The sequence below is a fragment of the Anabrus simplex genome, chromosome 7 (assembly GCF_040414725.1).
Source record: "Anabrus simplex isolate iqAnaSimp1 chromosome 7, ASM4041472v1, whole genome shotgun sequence".
Classification (NCBI taxonomy): domain Eukaryota; kingdom Metazoa; phylum Arthropoda; class Insecta; order Orthoptera; family Tettigoniidae; genus Anabrus; species Anabrus simplex.
The window spans coordinates 94,404,775-94,424,950 of NC_090271.1; the positions used below are offsets into that span (position 1 = coordinate 94,404,775).

General features: G+C 36.7%; 1 protein-coding gene across 2 annotated transcripts in view; it reads right to left on the reverse strand.

Annotated features, from left to right (window-relative positions):
* LOC136877290 (integrin beta-PS) overlaps positions 1-20,176 on the reverse strand; it is a 151,514-nt gene that overhangs the window by 11,486 nt on the left and 119,852 nt on the right. Inside the window, exons 12-15 of one of the 2 annotated variants that reach the window (XM_067151218.2) lie at positions 18,210-18,339; positions 14,764-14,910; positions 10,367-10,506; positions 5,210-5,624 (exon numbers count right to left, since the gene is read on the reverse strand). In XM_067151218.2, the coding sequence (XP_067007319.2) occupies positions 5,559-5,624; positions 10,367-10,506; positions 14,764-14,910; positions 18,210-18,339 (483 nt within the window). In that variant the 3' untranslated portion in view covers positions 5,210-5,558. Of the gene's footprint in view, positions 1-5,209; positions 5,625-10,366; positions 10,507-14,763; positions 14,911-18,209; positions 18,340-20,176 lie in introns of those variants that run through there. The other variant, XM_067151217.2, reaches the window with a different exon arrangement.

The following is a 20,176-nucleotide window of genomic DNA, read 5'->3' on the forward strand; positions in this document are numbered from 1 at the left end:
AATGAGAAAACAAATGATGCAGATGGAAATGAATAATAGTAGCACATGGTGAGGTTGTGGACCTCATAGTTTACAAATTATTGGTTTAGTAAAAATGACGCAGCCCTTCCGACCCCTTTATAATAAGGCAAGACACCAGCCAACATTATGAAACAATAATGAAGAAAGGGACCGCTAGATTGAGAAGATATTGAGAATGCTGCTATTTCTAAAGCCTTAAATTTCATTGGTGTTTTTTCTCCTTGTCACAGGCTTTTTGCCTGCAGGTTATATCAGGCTGGTTTCTCAAAAATGTTTGCTCCCACTCTCCTCCTGACCAATTTGATGTGATGGGTTTCTATTAGGATGATTTTGACAGCAATTTCAAACTGTTTTGTCATTTTTACTCACCATGTGCTACTATTATTCATTTCCATCTGCATAATTTGTTTTCTAATTCCCTTGTTTCTTAGGTTAACGCAGTTTTTAGTTTCAATTATTATTTTAAATTAACACCTGTTTCACTGAATTTTGTCGCAATAAGTTGTTTTTTGCTCTGCATATTGATGTAAATATTGTATATTTGTGCTAATTTTGTTTCCGTCTAGGCTCTCTTTTGTTTGTTTTTTCATTTGCTCTTTCATTATGTTTTTTAGCATGTTTTCAACTTATATTATGTAAATTATTCCAACACCCCTAATTTTTTCATTGAAGATGGCTCAAGCGAGCCGAAACATGTTTGAATTTGTTAGCTCCATCTAATGACGGAATATATGATGTATTGAATAGGAGGATACTCTAATTTTTCGCCATTGTAAAGTGAAAACCATCAATACGAAATGATTCTAATATCTTGTAATGTAACCACTGCAGACGATGAGGTGAGATTGAAACTTTGGCAAATGTCTTGGGATCTTGCCCATTCAGCGAATGCATACTGAACACCAGCCACCATCACATCTGGTCTTCCTTGGCCACTACGTGGTAAAGGGTACCTAGTACATGAAGAGGTCCATGGCCTCGCAGTTGACAGTGGGACAAGACGAATTGACATGATTGCCTTCAAACCCGGGAGCAAAAAAAGTTTAATTCTTGACCCGATTGTCAGATTTGAAGCAGATGCACAACAGCCTGTTGACGTCGATGAAGAAAAATAGAGGATATATTCACCAACCAATCCATATTACCTCAATAAGTACAACCTTGAGGACATTAAGGTCATAGGGCTCATGCTGGGTTCAAAGGGCACCATTCCTAAACTACTAGTCACCTACTTACGACACTTTGGTGTACTGAATGAGACCATCGTGAGCTGGGGCATACAAACATTGAAAGCCTCGAGTGATCTTAAAGCATCACCTCTATGCTCCATCACTTAATTCAATTAAAGTAATGTATCTGCTGCTTTTTTGTTTTCTGTACATTATCAATAGAATGATTAATTTTTACTCTCTACTAAATTTATGATATTCTTTGTCAGTTTGTCAGTTTGGCAACCTTAGTCATTTGAGGAAGAATAAATATTAATATTATTTCCACCACAAGGAAGAACTTAAGTCTTAACAGGCCCGAGCCATAGTAGATGTCAGTTATAATGCTCGGATAATCTTACAAGGGATTTTTTTACATCTGGAACACCTTGGGGTAGACGATCAGTAGAAACACACTTAATTTTGAAATGCCACATCGGCTAAGGAACAGACTGAAGTAGGTGCAGGTTACATTACGAGTGATGACTCCCGACACAACTGCCAACTCAAGACAGACAATTCACGACTAACGACTGACTATACAAGACTGCCTATGCAAGACTGACAGGAGATAGAGGGAAGGCTGCGGCTGGGGGTGGGCTAGAGGGGAGTAGCCAATGCGGTGCTATCAAGGTTTGCCTTATCCCGTTTTCTTTCAAAAATCGAGAAAATTCATCAGAAGAAAAGGGAGGGCCATTATCACTGACAATGAGTTCAGGAAGACCAAATCTACAAAACATAGGACGTAATTTCTCAATGACTTGCTTAGCTGAAGTTGAGTTAACAGTTTCAATTTCCAACCATTTGCTATGAGCGTCCATCACAATCAAATACATTTTGCCTTTAAAAGGACCTAAAAAATCTACATGAAGTCTTTGCCATACATTGGGTGGAAATTCCCATACATGGAGTGAACTTCTATTAGGACTGTCTCTCTGGGCAAGACACGCTAAGCAACTGCTAGCTACGGCTTCGATGTCCTGATCAATTGAAGGCCACCATAAGTACGATCTAGCTAATGATTTCATTTTAACTACTCCAAGGTGTCTACTGTGTAATTCATTTAACAAGAACTTTCTTAAGGACCTTGGAATTACAACTCTGTAGCCCCACATCAAAATTCCTTGTTCTACAGTTAGTTCAGCTTGCCTTTTAACAAAGTGGCTTAAAGTTGGATCTGGCATAGTAGGCCATCCATACAACACATAACCAAGGATTTTGTTTAACTCCTGATCTTTTTGAGTTTCAATATGTATATCATTAAAGTTAATGGGAACATCAGATTCCATTATGCATTGTAAATAACTACCTATGTACTCCACACTAACATCAACGTCCTCGATCTGATTGGCTGATACAGGTAGCCTAGATAAGCCATCTGCATTGCCATGGCATTGAGATTTGACATACTGAATGTCATAGTGATAACCTGATAGAAACAATGCATAGCGTCGTAATCTACCTGCTGCAAAGGCTGGTAAACCTTTTTTAGGACCAAAAATTGTTAGAAGCGGTTTATGATCTGTACACAGAGTAAAATGTCTTCCCCATAAATACTGATTAAACTTCTTTACACCATACACAATGCTCAAGGCTTCTTTATCAATTTGGGAGTAGTTTCTTTCAGCTGAGTTTAAAACTCTACTTGCAAAAGAAAGTGGTCTCTCAGTACCATCTTTTTCTATTATACTTAAAACACTTGCAATGCCATAAGGTGATGCATCGCATGACAACTTAAGTGGTAAGTTAGGGTTGTAATGTGCTAGAATCTGAGCTGAAACTATTTTTTCTTTGACTAATTCAAAAGATTTTTGACAAGCTGAATTCCAGTGAAAATCTGTATCTTTTCTAAGTAGCTGGTACAAAGGTGTGAGAACAGTAGCTACATTAGGAATAAATTTAGCATAGTAGTTCACAAGACCGAGAAATCCTTTAAGCTGTGCAACATCTTTAGGAACTGGAGCTTCAACAACTGCTTTGACCTTATCACTGGCCGTAGCTAAACTATCTTTACTTATGACATATACAACGCTCCAGCCTGCGCTGGTAATAAACTATTACAGCTGTTTGTACTCGCAAGGTTACATTTGTATTTTCTAGAAATAATATGAACACTTAACTGAAAAAAAATGAAATGTCGTATGGCTTTTAGTGCCGGGATATCCCAGGACGGGTTCGGCTCGCCAGGTGCAGGTCTTTCTATTTGACACCCGTAGGTGACCTGTGCGTTGTGATGAGGATGAAATGATGATGAAGACAACACATACACCCAGCCCCCGTGCCATTGGAATTAACCAATTAAGGTTAAAATCCCCGACCCGGCTGGGAATCAAACCCGGGACCCTCTGAACCGAAGGCCAGTACGCTGACCGTTCAGCCAATGAGTCGGACACTTAACTGAATATATTACAGGTTTCAATATAGTTTCTTACCACTACATATAGCAGCTGCACCCAACTGACAGGATACTCCAGGACATCGTGTTTGCAAAGTCCAAAGCAAATCAAGGGGCATGTGATTGAAAGCCTTGAGATCCACAAAAGTCATATGCAGCAGCTAGTTCCCCTCTCAGTACTTCTCAAGTCATTGTAATATTATAATAGCTACTGTATTCAATTGCTGGCAAGTATAACAATCAATGTTGTTGCCCATCTATGGGTTCTTAGATGGCAAAATGAGATCATTGCAACCATCATTGAAACCAAATGATCAATTAGAGTACCACACATTCTGCCGCAATGCTGACACATCAAATCTATCTAAGCTCTTCGTTGTTGTCAAGGTTGCCAGATGACAGTAGCAGTAGCAGGACAGTAGCATATTTGTGCTTATTGTCTCACATCCTGAGGAGTTTCTATCTGGGATTTTGCAGCATTTTGAACCTCAAAAGAAATACCAACAGTTTTATTCTTCTCAGTTTCTTCACTCTTAGGTTTCTTTCTCTGATGTGAGAGTTCACTGCCTTATTGAGGATTCTTGAGTTGGCCATCCTGGTAAATATAACATGTAATAGCAGACAGCTACCTGACTTAGTCCGAATCTGCCTCATGCTCATATGAAATGGTCAGATGTGAGAAATATATATTATGTTGACTTGATTAGGTCTGAGAGGTTCATTTATGCAAATTTTTCTTCAGTGTCATGCAAAGACATTCATAAAATTGCCAAGAATTATAAAATATAATTAGCAGTTGATTAAAAAATACACTGAAATATTTGAACTGAAATTAAATGAACTGGTATAAACAATGAAATATAATGTAAGTTTCAGTATATTTATAAATGTTAAGGCATTTATTAATAAATTCCACCATGATATCAATATATTTTAAGAATGAATTTATTATTCTGGAACAAAGTTTACAACTTACAGAATACAAGTCCTATTGATTTGCTCAATAGCATATCTGTCCCATATTTTGATTTCAGGTATCTGACAACCGTGGTTGTTGTAGAACCTGGTGGTTGGTTGCTTTCGGATTTTCTCATTCCTTTCTACGATCTGTTTTATCGGGCTCTTGCCTCTGTCAATGTTCAAAATAATGTGGGTCCCCATAGAGAGGTACATCACCACATTGGCTATATAGTTTGGTCTGGTCACTAAGGTCATGGTTGTTGAAGACTCTCTTAAAGATATAACCGAACACTGCACTGGCCCATCTGAGGTCTTATTGTTCTTCAGCATCTATGTTAGCATTTGTTGAGAGGTGGCAGCGTAGATAAAAAAGAAGTATAAAGTAGGAACCATGTAGCATTGATTGCCTTAGTTCTGGTGCAAATTTTGAAATACCCAGTTTGGATTCTGGTCATCTTGAAGTTAATAGTGCTTCCAATAAAATAGTTTCAAGTCGGAGAAGTCCATGAAATTATGCGTAGGTAGTAGTCAGGGAAGTACAGATAATAACAGAAGATTGAAATGAACTGTACATAATGTGGTAAAAATGCCAGTTTGGGATTTTTATAGGTCATATGTGTTATGGTTGAATGTATTTATTTCCATTTAAATACTATAGAGTTATAAAGTACAATTTTTTTCTCAAAGTACCTTAATATTTTGTAATCAAATTTTGAACAACACTTTCAGATATGTAAATTGGTACATTATATTTCATTAAGTAAACTTATTTACAGGAAGGATGTTCCTCTCAATATGACAAATATTCATTATGAATGTTCTATACACAACTGAAGAGAAACATATTACCCATTGTTCTTGCCACTCTGGCCACTGATCACAGCATAAAATGTAAGTTGTTAGATGATGAGTTGATGCCACAGTCAAGTCACTACTACTTGGAAGGAGACATCATTAGTTCTAGTTAAACACCATTAATTACCACTGAAGGTTGGGTTATCAAATTTTGTGATAGCTCCTCGATAGAGTGGATTTTCTCCCTGAAAAAAATAGCATAAGATGTAGAAGTATAGATGAAATCATGAAGCCTGCAAACATAGCATAATATGGAGGTACAACAATGAATACAGGTAACAAGAATCAGTGGAGAGAGAGAGAGAGAGAGCAATAAACAGAGATATTTTTGAAGTTGTGGATAACTTCAAGTACGTTTTCTGGTAGTGCCATCTTCCCTGAAGTTTGTGATCATCAAAGTGATTTTTACTTTGGAAATTCTACACAAAAAGTGAAATAATACTCCTGTCATAGCAGTCCCTAAGGTTAATCATCCAGAAATCTTTTTTTTTTTTGGCATTGCCTTCTATCTGCACTTGCAATTCTAATTGCAAATATATACAGTATATAAAAATAGACATGTGTGTCCATATATTTCATCTTGCAGCCAAAACTACCCACCGCAGACCACTGATGCTTATGTGTGGTAGTAGCCTCGAATCACCCATCCTCCACCATAGTGGTTGCATGTCGGTAAATGTGGTAGTTGGGAGATGTGTGCCTTGAAAGTGGCTGACTTGATCATTGAATGTATTAAAATGAGTAAGAATATACCGGAAGAATCGGAGTGAGAATCTGGGCTGAGTGGCTCAGATGGTTGAGGCGCTGGCCTACTGACCCAACTTGGCAAGTTCAATCCTGGCTCAGTCCGGTGGTATTCGAAGATGCTCAAATATGTCAGCCTCATGTCGGTAGGTTTACTGGTACTTAAAAAAAATTCATGCAGGACAAAATTCTGACACCTCGGCATCTCCAAAAACCGTAAACATACTTAGTGGGATGTAAAGCAAATAACAATAATATTTCGGAGTGAGAATGTACTCTAGAAGGCTTTGATGTGTACTTACTCCTGTATTTTATATACCATCTTTGATTCATCTGGCAGGAGTATGGTGATCTCAGAATCATAACAGTTTGCTGATTGAGTACATTTGTGAGTATTTTCTGTAATTCTTTAATATAAAGCAGATACTTACTGAAACAGCTCCTTTACAATATCACTGAGGCAGTAATCCTAACCGGCAAAGGAAAAGGAAAATCGGTTTCCATACCAAGAATTCCATTGATCTCAAATGATTTGTCATTCTGTTTCAAATGATTATGATTTCCAGTGAGATTAGCTTATAGTATGCCTATCAATAAGGTTCAGGGTCAAACCTTTCACTATTGCGCAGCTAATTTGAAACATTCCTGTTTCTCACATATATGCCTTTTCACTGTTAGCAGTGAATATTCTGGAGCAAAAATGGATGCTATGCCATGAGAACATTAAAAATAACATGCTAATAAAACCGTAAATGTCAAGAAGATCATACTTTTACCAAGTGCAGGCAGAGAAATAAATATAGAAGGTGGTGACAAAGAATGAATGAGGGAATATTGTTAAAAATTTATTACTGGAAAAATTTCATTCGAGAAGGAATCTACTTAAGGAATTTGCTACGGCAGATTAATACGAAAGGAAGATTATAGTAAGGAAAGAAGGTTTTTAATTGAAGAATAAATATACGAATATTCAGCGGAGAAGTCGTGCGAGACGATGAAAATACTGCGCTTCTGTAAAAATTAAAACAGAACAGCTGGACTGGATCATTACGTAATCACTTACGTCACGAGGCACCAAGGAAAGAAGTACCCAGCTTCATAAATTTGTTCTCAAGAAAATAAGAAGAACACCAATGATTAGAAACGAGCTATAGAAAATTAAATCTCATTAAAAGGGAAGCTTTGATAACCACAATCTGTAAGGCTTTAGCAAGATTCAATTAGAAGAAGCATTAGTAGCAATATATTCCTAAATCATAGAAGGCTTTGTACTCTAAGATGACGAAACTGACCAGCTTAATATATATTTCTGTTTCAACTGCGCAAGAAATGGCCTACATCATGTGCTAAGAAGACTGAGGCAAAGGCTGCCTGGAGATGGGGACTTGAAGCCGACAAACCTATTCCCTGATGACCGTGATGGAGCAAAGACCTTCCCAGATGTTCCCGGAGGCTGATACGATGTCGCAATCACATTGACAGCATGTCCTAAGCATTTGGACATACACAGTAACGAGGGAAAACAGGAAGACAAGATAAGTTCATTAAAGTATAGATTCTGTAAGTAATTGAAATATCATGTTTTTAAGAAGTGCCATTTTCTATTCTTGTGATATATATGTGTGTAGTGCTTTTGTGAATTATATTCAAAGAAAGTAATCTTACACAGAAAGGCAATCGATTTAATGACATAAGAGGTTATTAGGTAGTCATCTGACCAGAATGACAAGTTCTTTGAGTTAGGATATATTTAACCAGTGATAACCAAACCATGTGTTCGTAATGCAATCGATATTAGGACATTATACTGTGAAATGGAGTTAATGTAATGTCTTATACAGGTTATATTGAGGTGATAGGAAGACATATGAAGAAAATAAGAGGAATCTGAAGAAAATTCAGAACAAAATGGAATATTTAAGTGGATGAATAGTAATTATGTAGTCATATGTGTCAAATTTAGATGGATTATTGTGGTTATTATAATGAAGAGTGGAATACGAGATGTGAGATATGAAGTAGATGATATATATGTGAGGAATGGTTGAATAATAAGAGAAGTGATGGTGATGATTATTGTTTCGTCAAGATTGAAGAGATGGATATCTTATTGATCATGTGAAGTTAGTTGACACAATTCAAGATTAAGAATGGTCATATTTGATTCCATAACACATATTAATCCTTCAGTATTCCATATATAACCCAAAATATGATCTATATAACGTGCATATGTTAGTTGAATACCTACAGATCATCAAACACAAATCTACATAGGGAAGTTAATGTGAATTTTGCCTATATTGTCCTGTATTTCTAACCACAAATATTTCTACTCAAATAAATAGAGTTAGGAGGCTTGTTTGATCACATTAAATGGTATCACTGGAAAGGTTATCTGTAACTGAAGGATGTCGACATTGATTACTGAAGTCTTCTTAGAAATCAGACTACTGAGTTTCCAAAAGAGTAACATTAAATAGATGTCAGATGTAACTGATAGCATAATGACAGATCACATATGATAAAATACATTGGCACTTAACTTAATTTTGGAAATTGATATTTATTTTTGATGAATAACTTAAGTAATTAGTAGTAATGGTAATTTTGGTTATTTTTAGACCAACATGATGATTTAATGAATTATTTTATCTTTTCTTCCTGAAGTGTGAACGTTAGGGATTTGTACTGTGAAATATTCAAATTTTCTCAAATTTTCTCGAGAATTTTACATGAATTTTACATGAATGAGAGCTGATTTGCCAGAAACTCAAAGGAAGGGAGATGTAGACTCAAATGTAAAAAAATATGTATGTACAACAGTATTATAAACCTACGTGTTCTAGTTTTGACAGGGAAGTTGAAGCATCTAAGAAGCTAGATTTTTAAACATCTGAAGGTAAGACTCATTGTTATGTATTCAGAATGAATATAGTGTATTTTTAAGTTAATTTAAGTTAAGGAGGTTTTGATTCCACTCTCATGTTTTCTTGTTAATAATAATAATAATAATAATAATAATAATAATAATAATAATAATAATAATAATAATAATAATAATAATAATGACTTTACGTCCCATGAACTACTTTTACAGTTTTTGGAGATGCCAAGGTGCCAGAATTTTGTCCTGCAGGAGTTCTTTTACGTGCCAGTAAATCTACCGACATGAGGCTGATGTATTTGAGTGCCTTCAAATACCACCAAACTGAGCCAGGATCAAACCTGCCAAGTTGGGGTCAGAAGGCCAGTACCTCAACAGTCTTAGCAACTTAGCCCGGCTTGTTTCTTTTCTTTGAGTGTATGTTGAATTCAGTGCTTTGAGAACCACTGAGTTTGGAATGATGTATGTTGTTATCATCATCTTGTAAATAAAGTTTCTTTGTCATGTTTGCCATCGAAAGTGATGTATTGTTCACTCCACGAACCCACAACAACTGGGATGGACATCTGAATCAGTGGTCAAGCAATGCCAGTTGCCAGTAAATTGAAATAGGTTTGATTTCACTGGCCTGGACAGTAGCTGATCCACTGGTTTATACAGCAACTGAACTTTGTGGTTTATTATATAAAATCAGGCTTACACAAGTGGCAATCTCAACCGGCATCATGTAAATTATGTTTAACCATGCCACTTACAACTAAATGAATGATTCACTAATCCTTATATTACTGTAACAGAGAAAATGTTTATATTAAGTCATTACTTCACATATACTCTTTTAGGTATAATAAAGAGTTTGCCATTCAACTAGAAAGGTTCAGTCTCTAGCTGTAAAAAGAAACACAAATTTTAAAATACTCTTATATAGAAAATAGCAAGGAAATATATTCCATATTTTATACAGAAATTTGAAAGAATATTCCTGCTCTGACTTCTATCACAATTTCAGTGAACAAATATTCAGTTTTAACTTAGACTCTGTGTCAAATGGGAAGCTGTTTCTGTTGTGGTTGTTTTTATGAAGTAAAAATATTCTGGCCTGGTGCAAGTTATATTTAACAAAGTGAAATTCTCTGCAGAGCACAACGCATTGAGAGGATGGCATAGCGAAACAATATAGCAGTCGATTGGACAATTCTGAGTAGTCTATCAACCAGAACACTTCGAATTTGACACAGGCTATAGTGTCATAACTGTTACCTTTTTATATAAAACAATTATAAAAATTGTACTTACTCGATCAAATTTAGCTTTGGCTCTCTCTTTTTCAAACTTGGCAAATTCTCTGTTATCATGAATTGTAGTCAACAGTTTCCAAAATATAATAAAGAGAAGTCCAATCAGAATGGTGCTTCCTACAACTCCAAATACTACCGCTAGAAAGAGAAAATGTTTATAGTGAGTTTGTACTTTACAAATAATACAGTGTGCTTTCAGGTGAAGTATTAATCACCCAACTAGAATGGTCAAGGGTCAGTCTTTGGTATTAAAAAGATTTAACAATATTCATCTCTTACCAAACAATATCTGATTGATTAAGCTCATTGTTTAAATGGGCAGTGTAGGAGGTACCTCATAAACAGGTTCCCATGAAGGATAAGGGCAATGCTTTTTACTCCTATCACCAACCTCAGAATGATTTCTTTTAAATCATTTTAGAAAAGGCTAGGAAAACAACAGATAGGAAATCTGCCACCTGGGTGACTGCTCTAAATGCAGATCAGTATTGATTGATTTATTGATTGATTGAGAATGTATGTAACATACACCGCAGGATGATCTAGTGCTGATCCACCGCATTCGCTAAAATACCATTTTGATTTGCACAATGTTTGGGGCATAATTATGACATTAATTATTATTCAGAGGTTCAGAGGTACAAACAAAACAAAAAAGTCACTATTTACTAAAATTGAACTAGACAGCAGCAATAAGGTATACTTCTCAATACAGCATTCAGAATATTCAGAGGCCAATTCAAGAGGAATTTTCATTTCAATGTGTTACGTACTGTAAATTTGCATTTTAAAAAAAGGAAGTTATCAGATGAAACAAATGACTCTGAACTCTTTATATACATTTTTGTTATAATAGTTTGATTTCATGTATACTAGTTAATTAATTAATTAATGTCATCTGCACAGAGCATAGTTCACAAGTTTCTAACTGAAGCAAAATTCAAGAAAACTTTGACTGAAGATTGGCCTTGTATGATAAAAATTTAATTACGATCCATATTGACAGTAGTTACAACTGGTAGATAAAATTCAATACCACACTAATTAAACATGTAACTATATTTGATCAAAAATCAGTTACATTGTCATATAATTAGTACATAGGACTGGTTTCAGCCACTTGGGCCTTCATCAGCTGTTTTTTTAAAATTGCACAACTAAAAACATAAAGACCATGAAACAAACAAAGACACCTAAAAAGAATTTCACATTAAAATCAATCTCTGATAGAAAACTTGGTGGCATTTATGTCCATGAATCACAAACGACTGTACAATGGATTTAAACCTTGGCATAATAAAAACATTAAATGTGCCAAGATATCAAGATAAAAGAACACACGTTAAATCAATCTCCGACAGAAAGCTGGTGACACTTGTGTCCATATGTCATAAAATTTTGTGCCCTGGTTTTGAATTGGTGAGTTATTGTGTGGAGTCCATTCTTTACTTGCTTGATCTTAATAAATAACTTATGTACACTTGTGAGTGATTGAGGGGGACATCAATAGTTATTTCAGAAATAGACTGGCCTAGTAGGTGTTCTGTCGATACTGTGTATACCATACAGTGTATTGTACTTTGTCACCGGCATCATACTCCCTTGGAACTGTGTGAAAGTTGGAAGGAGAGAGGGGGACATCGGTCTGATCTGTATCGACAAAACACCTACTGGGCCACTATCTATTTCTGCAATAACTATTAATGTCCCCCTCAATCACTCACAAGTGTACTTAAGTTATTTGTTAAGATCAAGCAAGTCAAGAATGGACTCCACACAATAACTCACAAATTCAAAACATTTTATGACAAATGGACATAAGAGATTGATTTAACACGTTTTCTCTTATCTTGATATCTTGGCATGTTTAATGTTTTTATCATACCAAGGTTTAACTTCATTGTACAAATATTTGTGTTGCATGGAAATAAGTGCCACCAAATTTTCTATCAGAGATTGATTTTAATGTGTAATTCTTTTCTTTTTTAGATGTCTTTGTTTGTTTCATGGTTTTTTATGTTTTTAGTTATGCCAATTTTTTTAAAATCTTTATGGCTGATGATGGCCCAAGTGGCCGAAACCTTCCCATGAACTAATTATATGACAATGTGGCAAGAAGCATCTGAAAGTGAGAAACTCAGACAAGAGGTGGGCGATTGCGATCCTTTCCAAGCCATGAAATAGTACATCTCAGATTATGGAGGAGTTTCATTAATAACACCAGGCCAGCACCAGACACACCAAGTGTTCTCAGGATCAATACTGGAAGCAAGAGTCCTCACTACCCAACTGAAATCAGCCAACAGAAGGAACTCAGCACAAACTTCACAATCTTGCCCTGTCCAGAAGATCCTTCACAAGATAACAACTGTAATGCCAAGAATCAAAGCTACACTAAACAGATGGAGTTATACACAGAATGCTGATTGTGACTGGTGTAATTCAAGATCTTGAGCATCTATTTCACTGTCTGAATTCCCTATGAAAACTCAACTCGAAGACTGCATTACAGTAAATGATAAAGTTATTGTGGCTGCTTCACCTTCAACATTTGTGGTTAGCTGGATACAACCACCACCACCACCAGCTACTCCAGTCAAGGAAACCTATTCCTGCTCTAGAGGAACTGTTCATTTTCCACCCCGATATTTCTCCGCTGTCACTGGGGTATACATGGTGACTTTCCCTCCATGATTAAATGAACAGTAATCTTCTTAGGTTGAGTACTTCTTCCAAAGGCAGATCAACTTATTTATTTTTCCATCATCACAAAGGTATCAAAATACCATATTTATGTGAATAATCCCTGCATGTTAAAAAAAAAAAAAACCAACTGAGACATGAAATTGGGGTGTGAGTGTTATTTGTGTCAAGGTTGGCAACCTGCTCCTTGCTCAACTAGTTTTAGATGTTGGGTGTGTAACCACAGATGGAATAAAACTGTCCCCATATGTCATATTTAAATGGAGAACTATTCAGACTTTAAATTCTAAACAGCCTTCACATTTTAAAAAAATAGTATTTTACAAAGTAATTTAAATTCAAACTTTCTCTGCACCACGACAGAATGCGTTTTCCAGAACGTGCAGGGGTAGCTTTCTGCACTTTCACTCACTTCAGTGTGTCTATAGTGTGTTTCATAGTTGCTAAGCTCAAGTGAAATCGTAATCCTTTTGTATTTGGCATTTTAAGGAATGCCACAATTAGCAGGCAGTGTGTGGAGAAGCAGAATCCGTGAACACTGGCGATGCCGACAGTTGGTGAAAAAGCGTGGCTCATAATTATAATCAATTCATACACACCAAACAATATTGTCCAAACCGATGAAACTGCATTTAAAATTTTTTTTATTTATTGCCAAGCCCAAACGGACTTATGGTTTTAAAGGAGATGGGGTCACTGTACTGTACTGAGTTTCAATGCACACAGAAGCAAGAGACTTCCTCCCCTCGACATAGGAATGTTCAATAAGCCACGATGTTTTAAGGGCATTTGGCACTTTCTGTGCAAGCACAAGGCATCTAAAAATGCAAATAGTACAGTAAACCAAACATTAAAGCACTTGTACATGGGAGTCAGCATAATTTGTCCTCATCTTTGAATCATACTTTTTTCTTTCATTGCGTGAGGTTATGTTAGCCAGTGAGTTATCCAAGTTCATTATTTGAATACTGTAAATGCACCTTGTTGAATACATTTTGCAAATAGATTTTTCCATAACATTTGAAAGATTTAAACTGGGGTTGGCATACGAGTTGGCGGTTAATTCGAAATCACGTTTTACTGTAACGCAAAACTAACATTCGAGTTCGCCGGTGTGTCTGTTTTAAATCTTTACATTGCATGAAGAAAAAATTATCCACCACTGGTTGTGTTACTATCTGAGTAACAAGAGATTGCTTGTGAGAAGTGTTTTAGACGTGGAGTGTGACGAATTTGTAAGTAATTTAGGAGAGGATTCTAGTGATGGACAAGACAAAAAATCTTTCAATCCACAGGGAGTCGAGCCTATTGCAAGTTCAGATTAATGAAATACCTGGCAGGCCTACTTGCTAATTTTCATGGCATTATATAGCAGTGATAATGTATTTGTATCATTTCGAGCAAAGCAGCTATATCCATAAATTAACATGTTCATATTTCCGTAAAGACCACACGGACCTCACAGAGTGACACAAAGTGTTTGTTTATGCCTACATTACTCTTTCAATGGAAGGCATTTTACTTCATTTCATTTTTTTTCAAAATGAGCCTTCCTAAAATTAGGGTGCAGGGATTATTCGCGTAAATATGGTAATCTAATAAAAAAATAAAAAGATTACCGCAGTGTAGAAGTCTTATACACAACTGAGTTAGTGAGTTAACTATGTCAACAATTTCAGTAAAGGTTCTTACCCAGAACATTACCAACTCCACGACATTCCTTCTCTCTCTGTGCTGTTACATTCATAAGACCATCTTTTTCCTGATAAATGAAGATAATAGTACAGCTAGAGCCATCAGGAAGTGGACAGAAATGTTTATCCTCATCTGCATCTTCTTCTGCAAGTTCATAACAATAAATAAAATTGAAAATGAAACAGCATTCCATATGAATAATGATCTGCAACAACATAGCTTAAATACCTCAAATGGTTATTTAAAACAGTGGGTGGTTTTCTGGACCAGAAAAGCAATGATTATCATAAAAAAGGATGATGATGATGATGATGACAGACTGCTTTTCATCAACAGAAAATTCTTGATAATCACAAAGATACAATTTTTACAAAACTTATGTCAGTCTGATAATGTTTCAAATTTATTTGCCTTCAGGATGATTATACTGACTAATTCAAAAGGTTGTCCAGAAATGTAAGTAGTCAATAGCGGGGTTGAAGTACAACAACTATGAAGTAGGAACGCATAATCTAGGATGAAACAATGTGTAAGAGCAAGCCTGTGAATGTCAGAAATGACATTAAAACATTTATTTTATTTATTTTTTCAAAATGATCTACATTGCTAGACAATATACAGGAATCCCTCTGCAGGAATAAAAAAAAAAAATATATATAATGTGCCCATGCATCACATGTACTAGCATCCGGTATGACAATAGACTTCTTGTCTTCATCTGAATGCCCCATTACAGTGTACTGGTATGCTTACCTCCATTAGAGTTAACTATGCTGATGTAACGCCTGCATTAAATATGGCACGTGCCAGTTCGAATAACTTTTGTAAACAATATTCGTTGTCCAGTGTCTAACTTAACTGTGTACACAGATGACTATCACTTCATTCAATAATACTATTATTTGCTTTATGTCTCATTGAATACTTTACCGGTTTTTGAAGATGCCAAGGTACCGCAATTTAGTCCTGCAGGAGTTCTTTTACATGCCAGTAAATCTACTGACATGAGAGTGATGGATTTGAGAACCTTCAAATACCACCGGACTGAGCTAGGATCAAACCTGCCAAGCTGGGGTCAGAAGACCAGTGCCTCAACCACCTGAGCCACTCAGCCCGGCTCACTTCATTCACTGTCAGTTCTGAACTGTTTAGTAATATAAAGCATTTTGGAAAAAATGAATACAATAAATACTCCATTCTTGAAATTGTATCTCCATGGGGAGTACATATTTTTCAGAACGGAGAATTCACTTCTCCTTTAGCAGGTTAGCAATCCCTATTTGCTAAAACGGCAGGACCATGCAGTTGGTCTGACACTGCTAAGCAGAGTCTTGGAGGGGCGTGCCAATCCAACTGATGAGCCCAAATGGCACGTCTGGGCAAAACTCTGCAAACGCACATGGCCCAACCACACAAAAGCTGGTTCTATTCCCGTGATCACAAGATCTATGGTCGTGAAAGCCAGTTTTGAAATCTCCATTATGTTGTCCCTGACATTCCCAGCATTGCCCTGACAAAGAACTTCATATGAGACATATATTTCTATACAAAAATTGTTGTACTTGAATCCATGTATGAGCCACTTAAGAGTCTGAGCAACCTTTTGAATCACTCTGTATACAGTAACAGAAAATTAAAAGAAAAGATCTTCAAGGAAGGGAATGAAAACCATAGTAGTTCATGTCAGTACTGGAGAGCAGGACATGAGATTATCAAGAACACAGCACAGTGCAGAAAGCAGGAACCAAGTACCATCAGCTCAGCAACTGAGGCTAATCAAGAGTTATACAACTGCAAAGGGAGTACTTGCAGTTCCCAGCACAGCACAGTAGAGCACTCAAAATGTTGTGTTGGATATTAGCAGCTTGCTTGGATGGCATAGGCAAACACTGTTTATGCAGTTAATGAAGGTGGTCTCTGTAAGGTCAGATGGTCAAATGGGCAACACAATGCTGTTGGTGAAATGAAGGTGCTCATCCTCATATGCCCCAATATCGACAGCAGTGACATACAAATGTATGCCAAGTGCACTGCACTGTTTGAGCAGCCATAGAAAAGCACCCAGCTGTATAGCACTGTACAGGTAATGTGAAGCACATATCTAGAGCTGGACAACAATCATGTGTACTGCTTGGTACACTTCCATTCATGCCTTACAGTTGTACAGTGGTGTCGAAGAAGAGGATTGGCGTCGAGGGACAAATGGCAAGCAGTTGTATTCAGTAAAAGATCAAATTCTGCTTCAATGCTAATAAACATCATTTGGTATGCAGTGTCAACCTGACAAGTGACACATTCTATAGTGTGTATGCCAGCAATGCTTGGAATCCAGGGTGGGAAGAGTCATAGCCTAGTGTTTGTACAGGGAAGATCAGCATTCTTATCATCAGATATTATGACAAAAAAAACTGTTTCAGAGAGATTAACGTTTCATCTGAGATAGCAATCTATGCACTCTCACAGGCTACACCCCTGTGGGTGGTGGTGGTAGAATAACAGCCATGGTATCCCCTACCTGTCGTATGAGGCGACAAAAACGGGCCCCAGGGGCTCTCAACTTGGGAGCGTGGGTTGACAACTATGGGGCCCTAAGCTTAGTCCTGACATTGCTTCCACTTGTGCCAGGCTCCTCACTTTCATCTTTCCCATCCGACCTCCCTTGATCAACTCTTGTTATTTTCTGACTCCAACGGTGTTAGGTATTGAGGCCTAGGGAGTCTCATTTTCACACCCTTTGTGGCCCTTGTCTTTCTTTAGCTGACACATTCATTTTTTGAAGTGATGGACCCCTTTCATTTTTTCCCTCTGATTAGTGTTAACAGAGAACGTTGCCTAGTTGTACTTCCTCTTAAAACAATAATCACCACCATCACCACCACTCTCACAGGCAACAGTGAACTCTGTTACATAGGTACATAATGGGGAGGTGAGGTGGAGCTACTATGTTACAGCCACTTCGATTTGACATGTTTAGATTGCTGAGTGTCAATTTTGATGTTCTGTTATACTCTACTAAATGGAGAAGAAACCAGAACTCTGTTGGGCAATCTATGGCTGGGTTTTAATTGCATTTCACTACACATGTGTTCTTATACATGCAAGAAAATATAAAATGCAACTACACAATTGAACTGAACAGGAAATAACTAATATGTTTGTCAGTCATTGTCAGTGTTGTATTAATGTATTTGGAAAGGTAAAATGTTATATCTTTACTGAAAGCAGGACATTTAAACATCCACCAAGTTTCTAAGAAGTCTAAAAGCAGGACTGTTCCACCTAATCCAAGATGTCTGGTCAGTTTATGGTAATGATGTCAATGACACCGACGGCAGTGAAAATAATCATTAAGAAGAGTAACTGGTAGAAAATCAACCCCTATTGTCACAGTCACATGATCATATCATCATCATCATCATCATATGCAGTATGATTTAACTTACCTGTCAATTCATCCACTACATCATTTATTGTTATGTTAAGGTTTTCACATGGATCAACACACTCTCCTGTTTTATACACCAAGCATTCAACACAGTCTCTTAGCTCCATACAATGACCTCCAGGACATGTCTAAAACAGGTTACAAAATAAATAAAAATTACTTTATACAAACACTACATCCATTAGAGAATAAGGAAAAGAAAAAAGAAAGCTCATAAAAAGGTAAATGATGCATAACTGACACCTATCTTACTTACTCCTCGTGAAAGAGGAAAAGAAAAATGGAGGAGGATGTTGGGTTTTCTGCTATCAACAAAGTATCATTTGGTCTTAAATCCCAAAGTATACTGCTTTCACCCTTCCAGCACTGAGCAGGATACAATGTTGAGGACTAAAGTTATAACACATTAAGAACACAATGACAAGTCAAAGGAAAGGGTAGCACATTACCAAATGCCCTAGCATTAGTAATCAGATAGCACTGACACACTATAACTACAGCATAAATAGTAATGGAAATACTGGACTCAGTAGCTTACACAGCAGAGCAGTGTTCTGAGCTCAAGTTGGAGAGTTTGATGCTGACTCACTCTGGAGCTATTTGAAGGTGCTCAAAAACAACAGCCTTGTGTCGCTTGATTTACCAGCACATTAAAAAAACTCCTGCAGGACAATATCCCGGGAAGTTACATCACAGTAATTTTGCTGCTAGACATCTTTGGAACTCAGAGAAGTAGACACTGGGTCATAACCACTGTTTTTACTTAACATTTAATTATATTTATTTATTTAATAATAATAATAATAAGTAATAATAAATTTAATAACAATATTTAATTATGTAGTAGTAGAGAGAAGAGATCTGAGATATCATGGTAGATGCCAGTCTGGTCTGGGATCGAACCATGAACATTCTTTATCAGGGAGGTGAGAAGTGTAATGGAGTGGCCCTTCACCACTGCTAGCCTGTGGAGAAAGTGGGCCCACTTTCGCAGGATGGGGAAGCCCTTGAGGCCATGCCCATGCAGCACAACCGTGCCCTACTGAATGAGGTGGAATGTGATAAAAACTGTGTTTTCTTTCTATTCAAGCACAAGGCATCTAATTATAATATACTACACTGTACACAACATTGTAACATATAAAATTGTACTTTTGATCAAACTAAAGCCACTCACAGACCACAAACTGACAAGAACAAGCATTGCAATCACAGTCCAACTGTGAGCATTACTGTCTTTTTAACTGCATTACTTTGGTGAAATATTGTCTAATTTTTGCTCCCTGGATCTTTTCATTTTGCACTCTGAATAAGTGTCTTAATCAAACGCCTGAAATATCAGTAAGCTGAATAGCGCACTTATTTGTAATTAAACTTTTTGATTTCAAGTTGTGAAATAAAGTTTTCATAGTTGCTGCTTTCTTTCTTCATGCTAGCATTCCTTCTTCGTAAATTGTTCATGATCATTCTCGTAAGTTTCAACAAAGCCCTCATTTTCCTACTTATCAATTTCAATTTCTCTCCTTTCTTTTGACACTGTGCATGTTCAAATTTCTCTTCATTTTCCTTATCCGGGGATTGAACACCCTGAATAAACAAACGAGAATATTATTAGTTAAAATGGGGACTACCGAACTACAATAGGAGTATATTGTGTTCAAAGCTCTTCCTGTAATAAAATAGGAAATGTTCTCACCTTTTGCACCTGAACAGTATGAATGGCACTGGTAGCCCTCTTCAACACAATATTACTTGGCCCAAGTGTGTCAACATCCCTGGATTGTGGTTCTTTCCTTTTATGCAAACTATTATTATTTAGAATGTCATCCAAACAGAACAATAAAGAACATCAACCACTATCTTAATTTAAGCCCCCAAGTGATAATTATCTTAGGCACTGATGGCTGTAAGTAGCTGGGATAGGCAGGGAATACTTTCAGGACGCTATTCTCGTTCAGTCTTGGT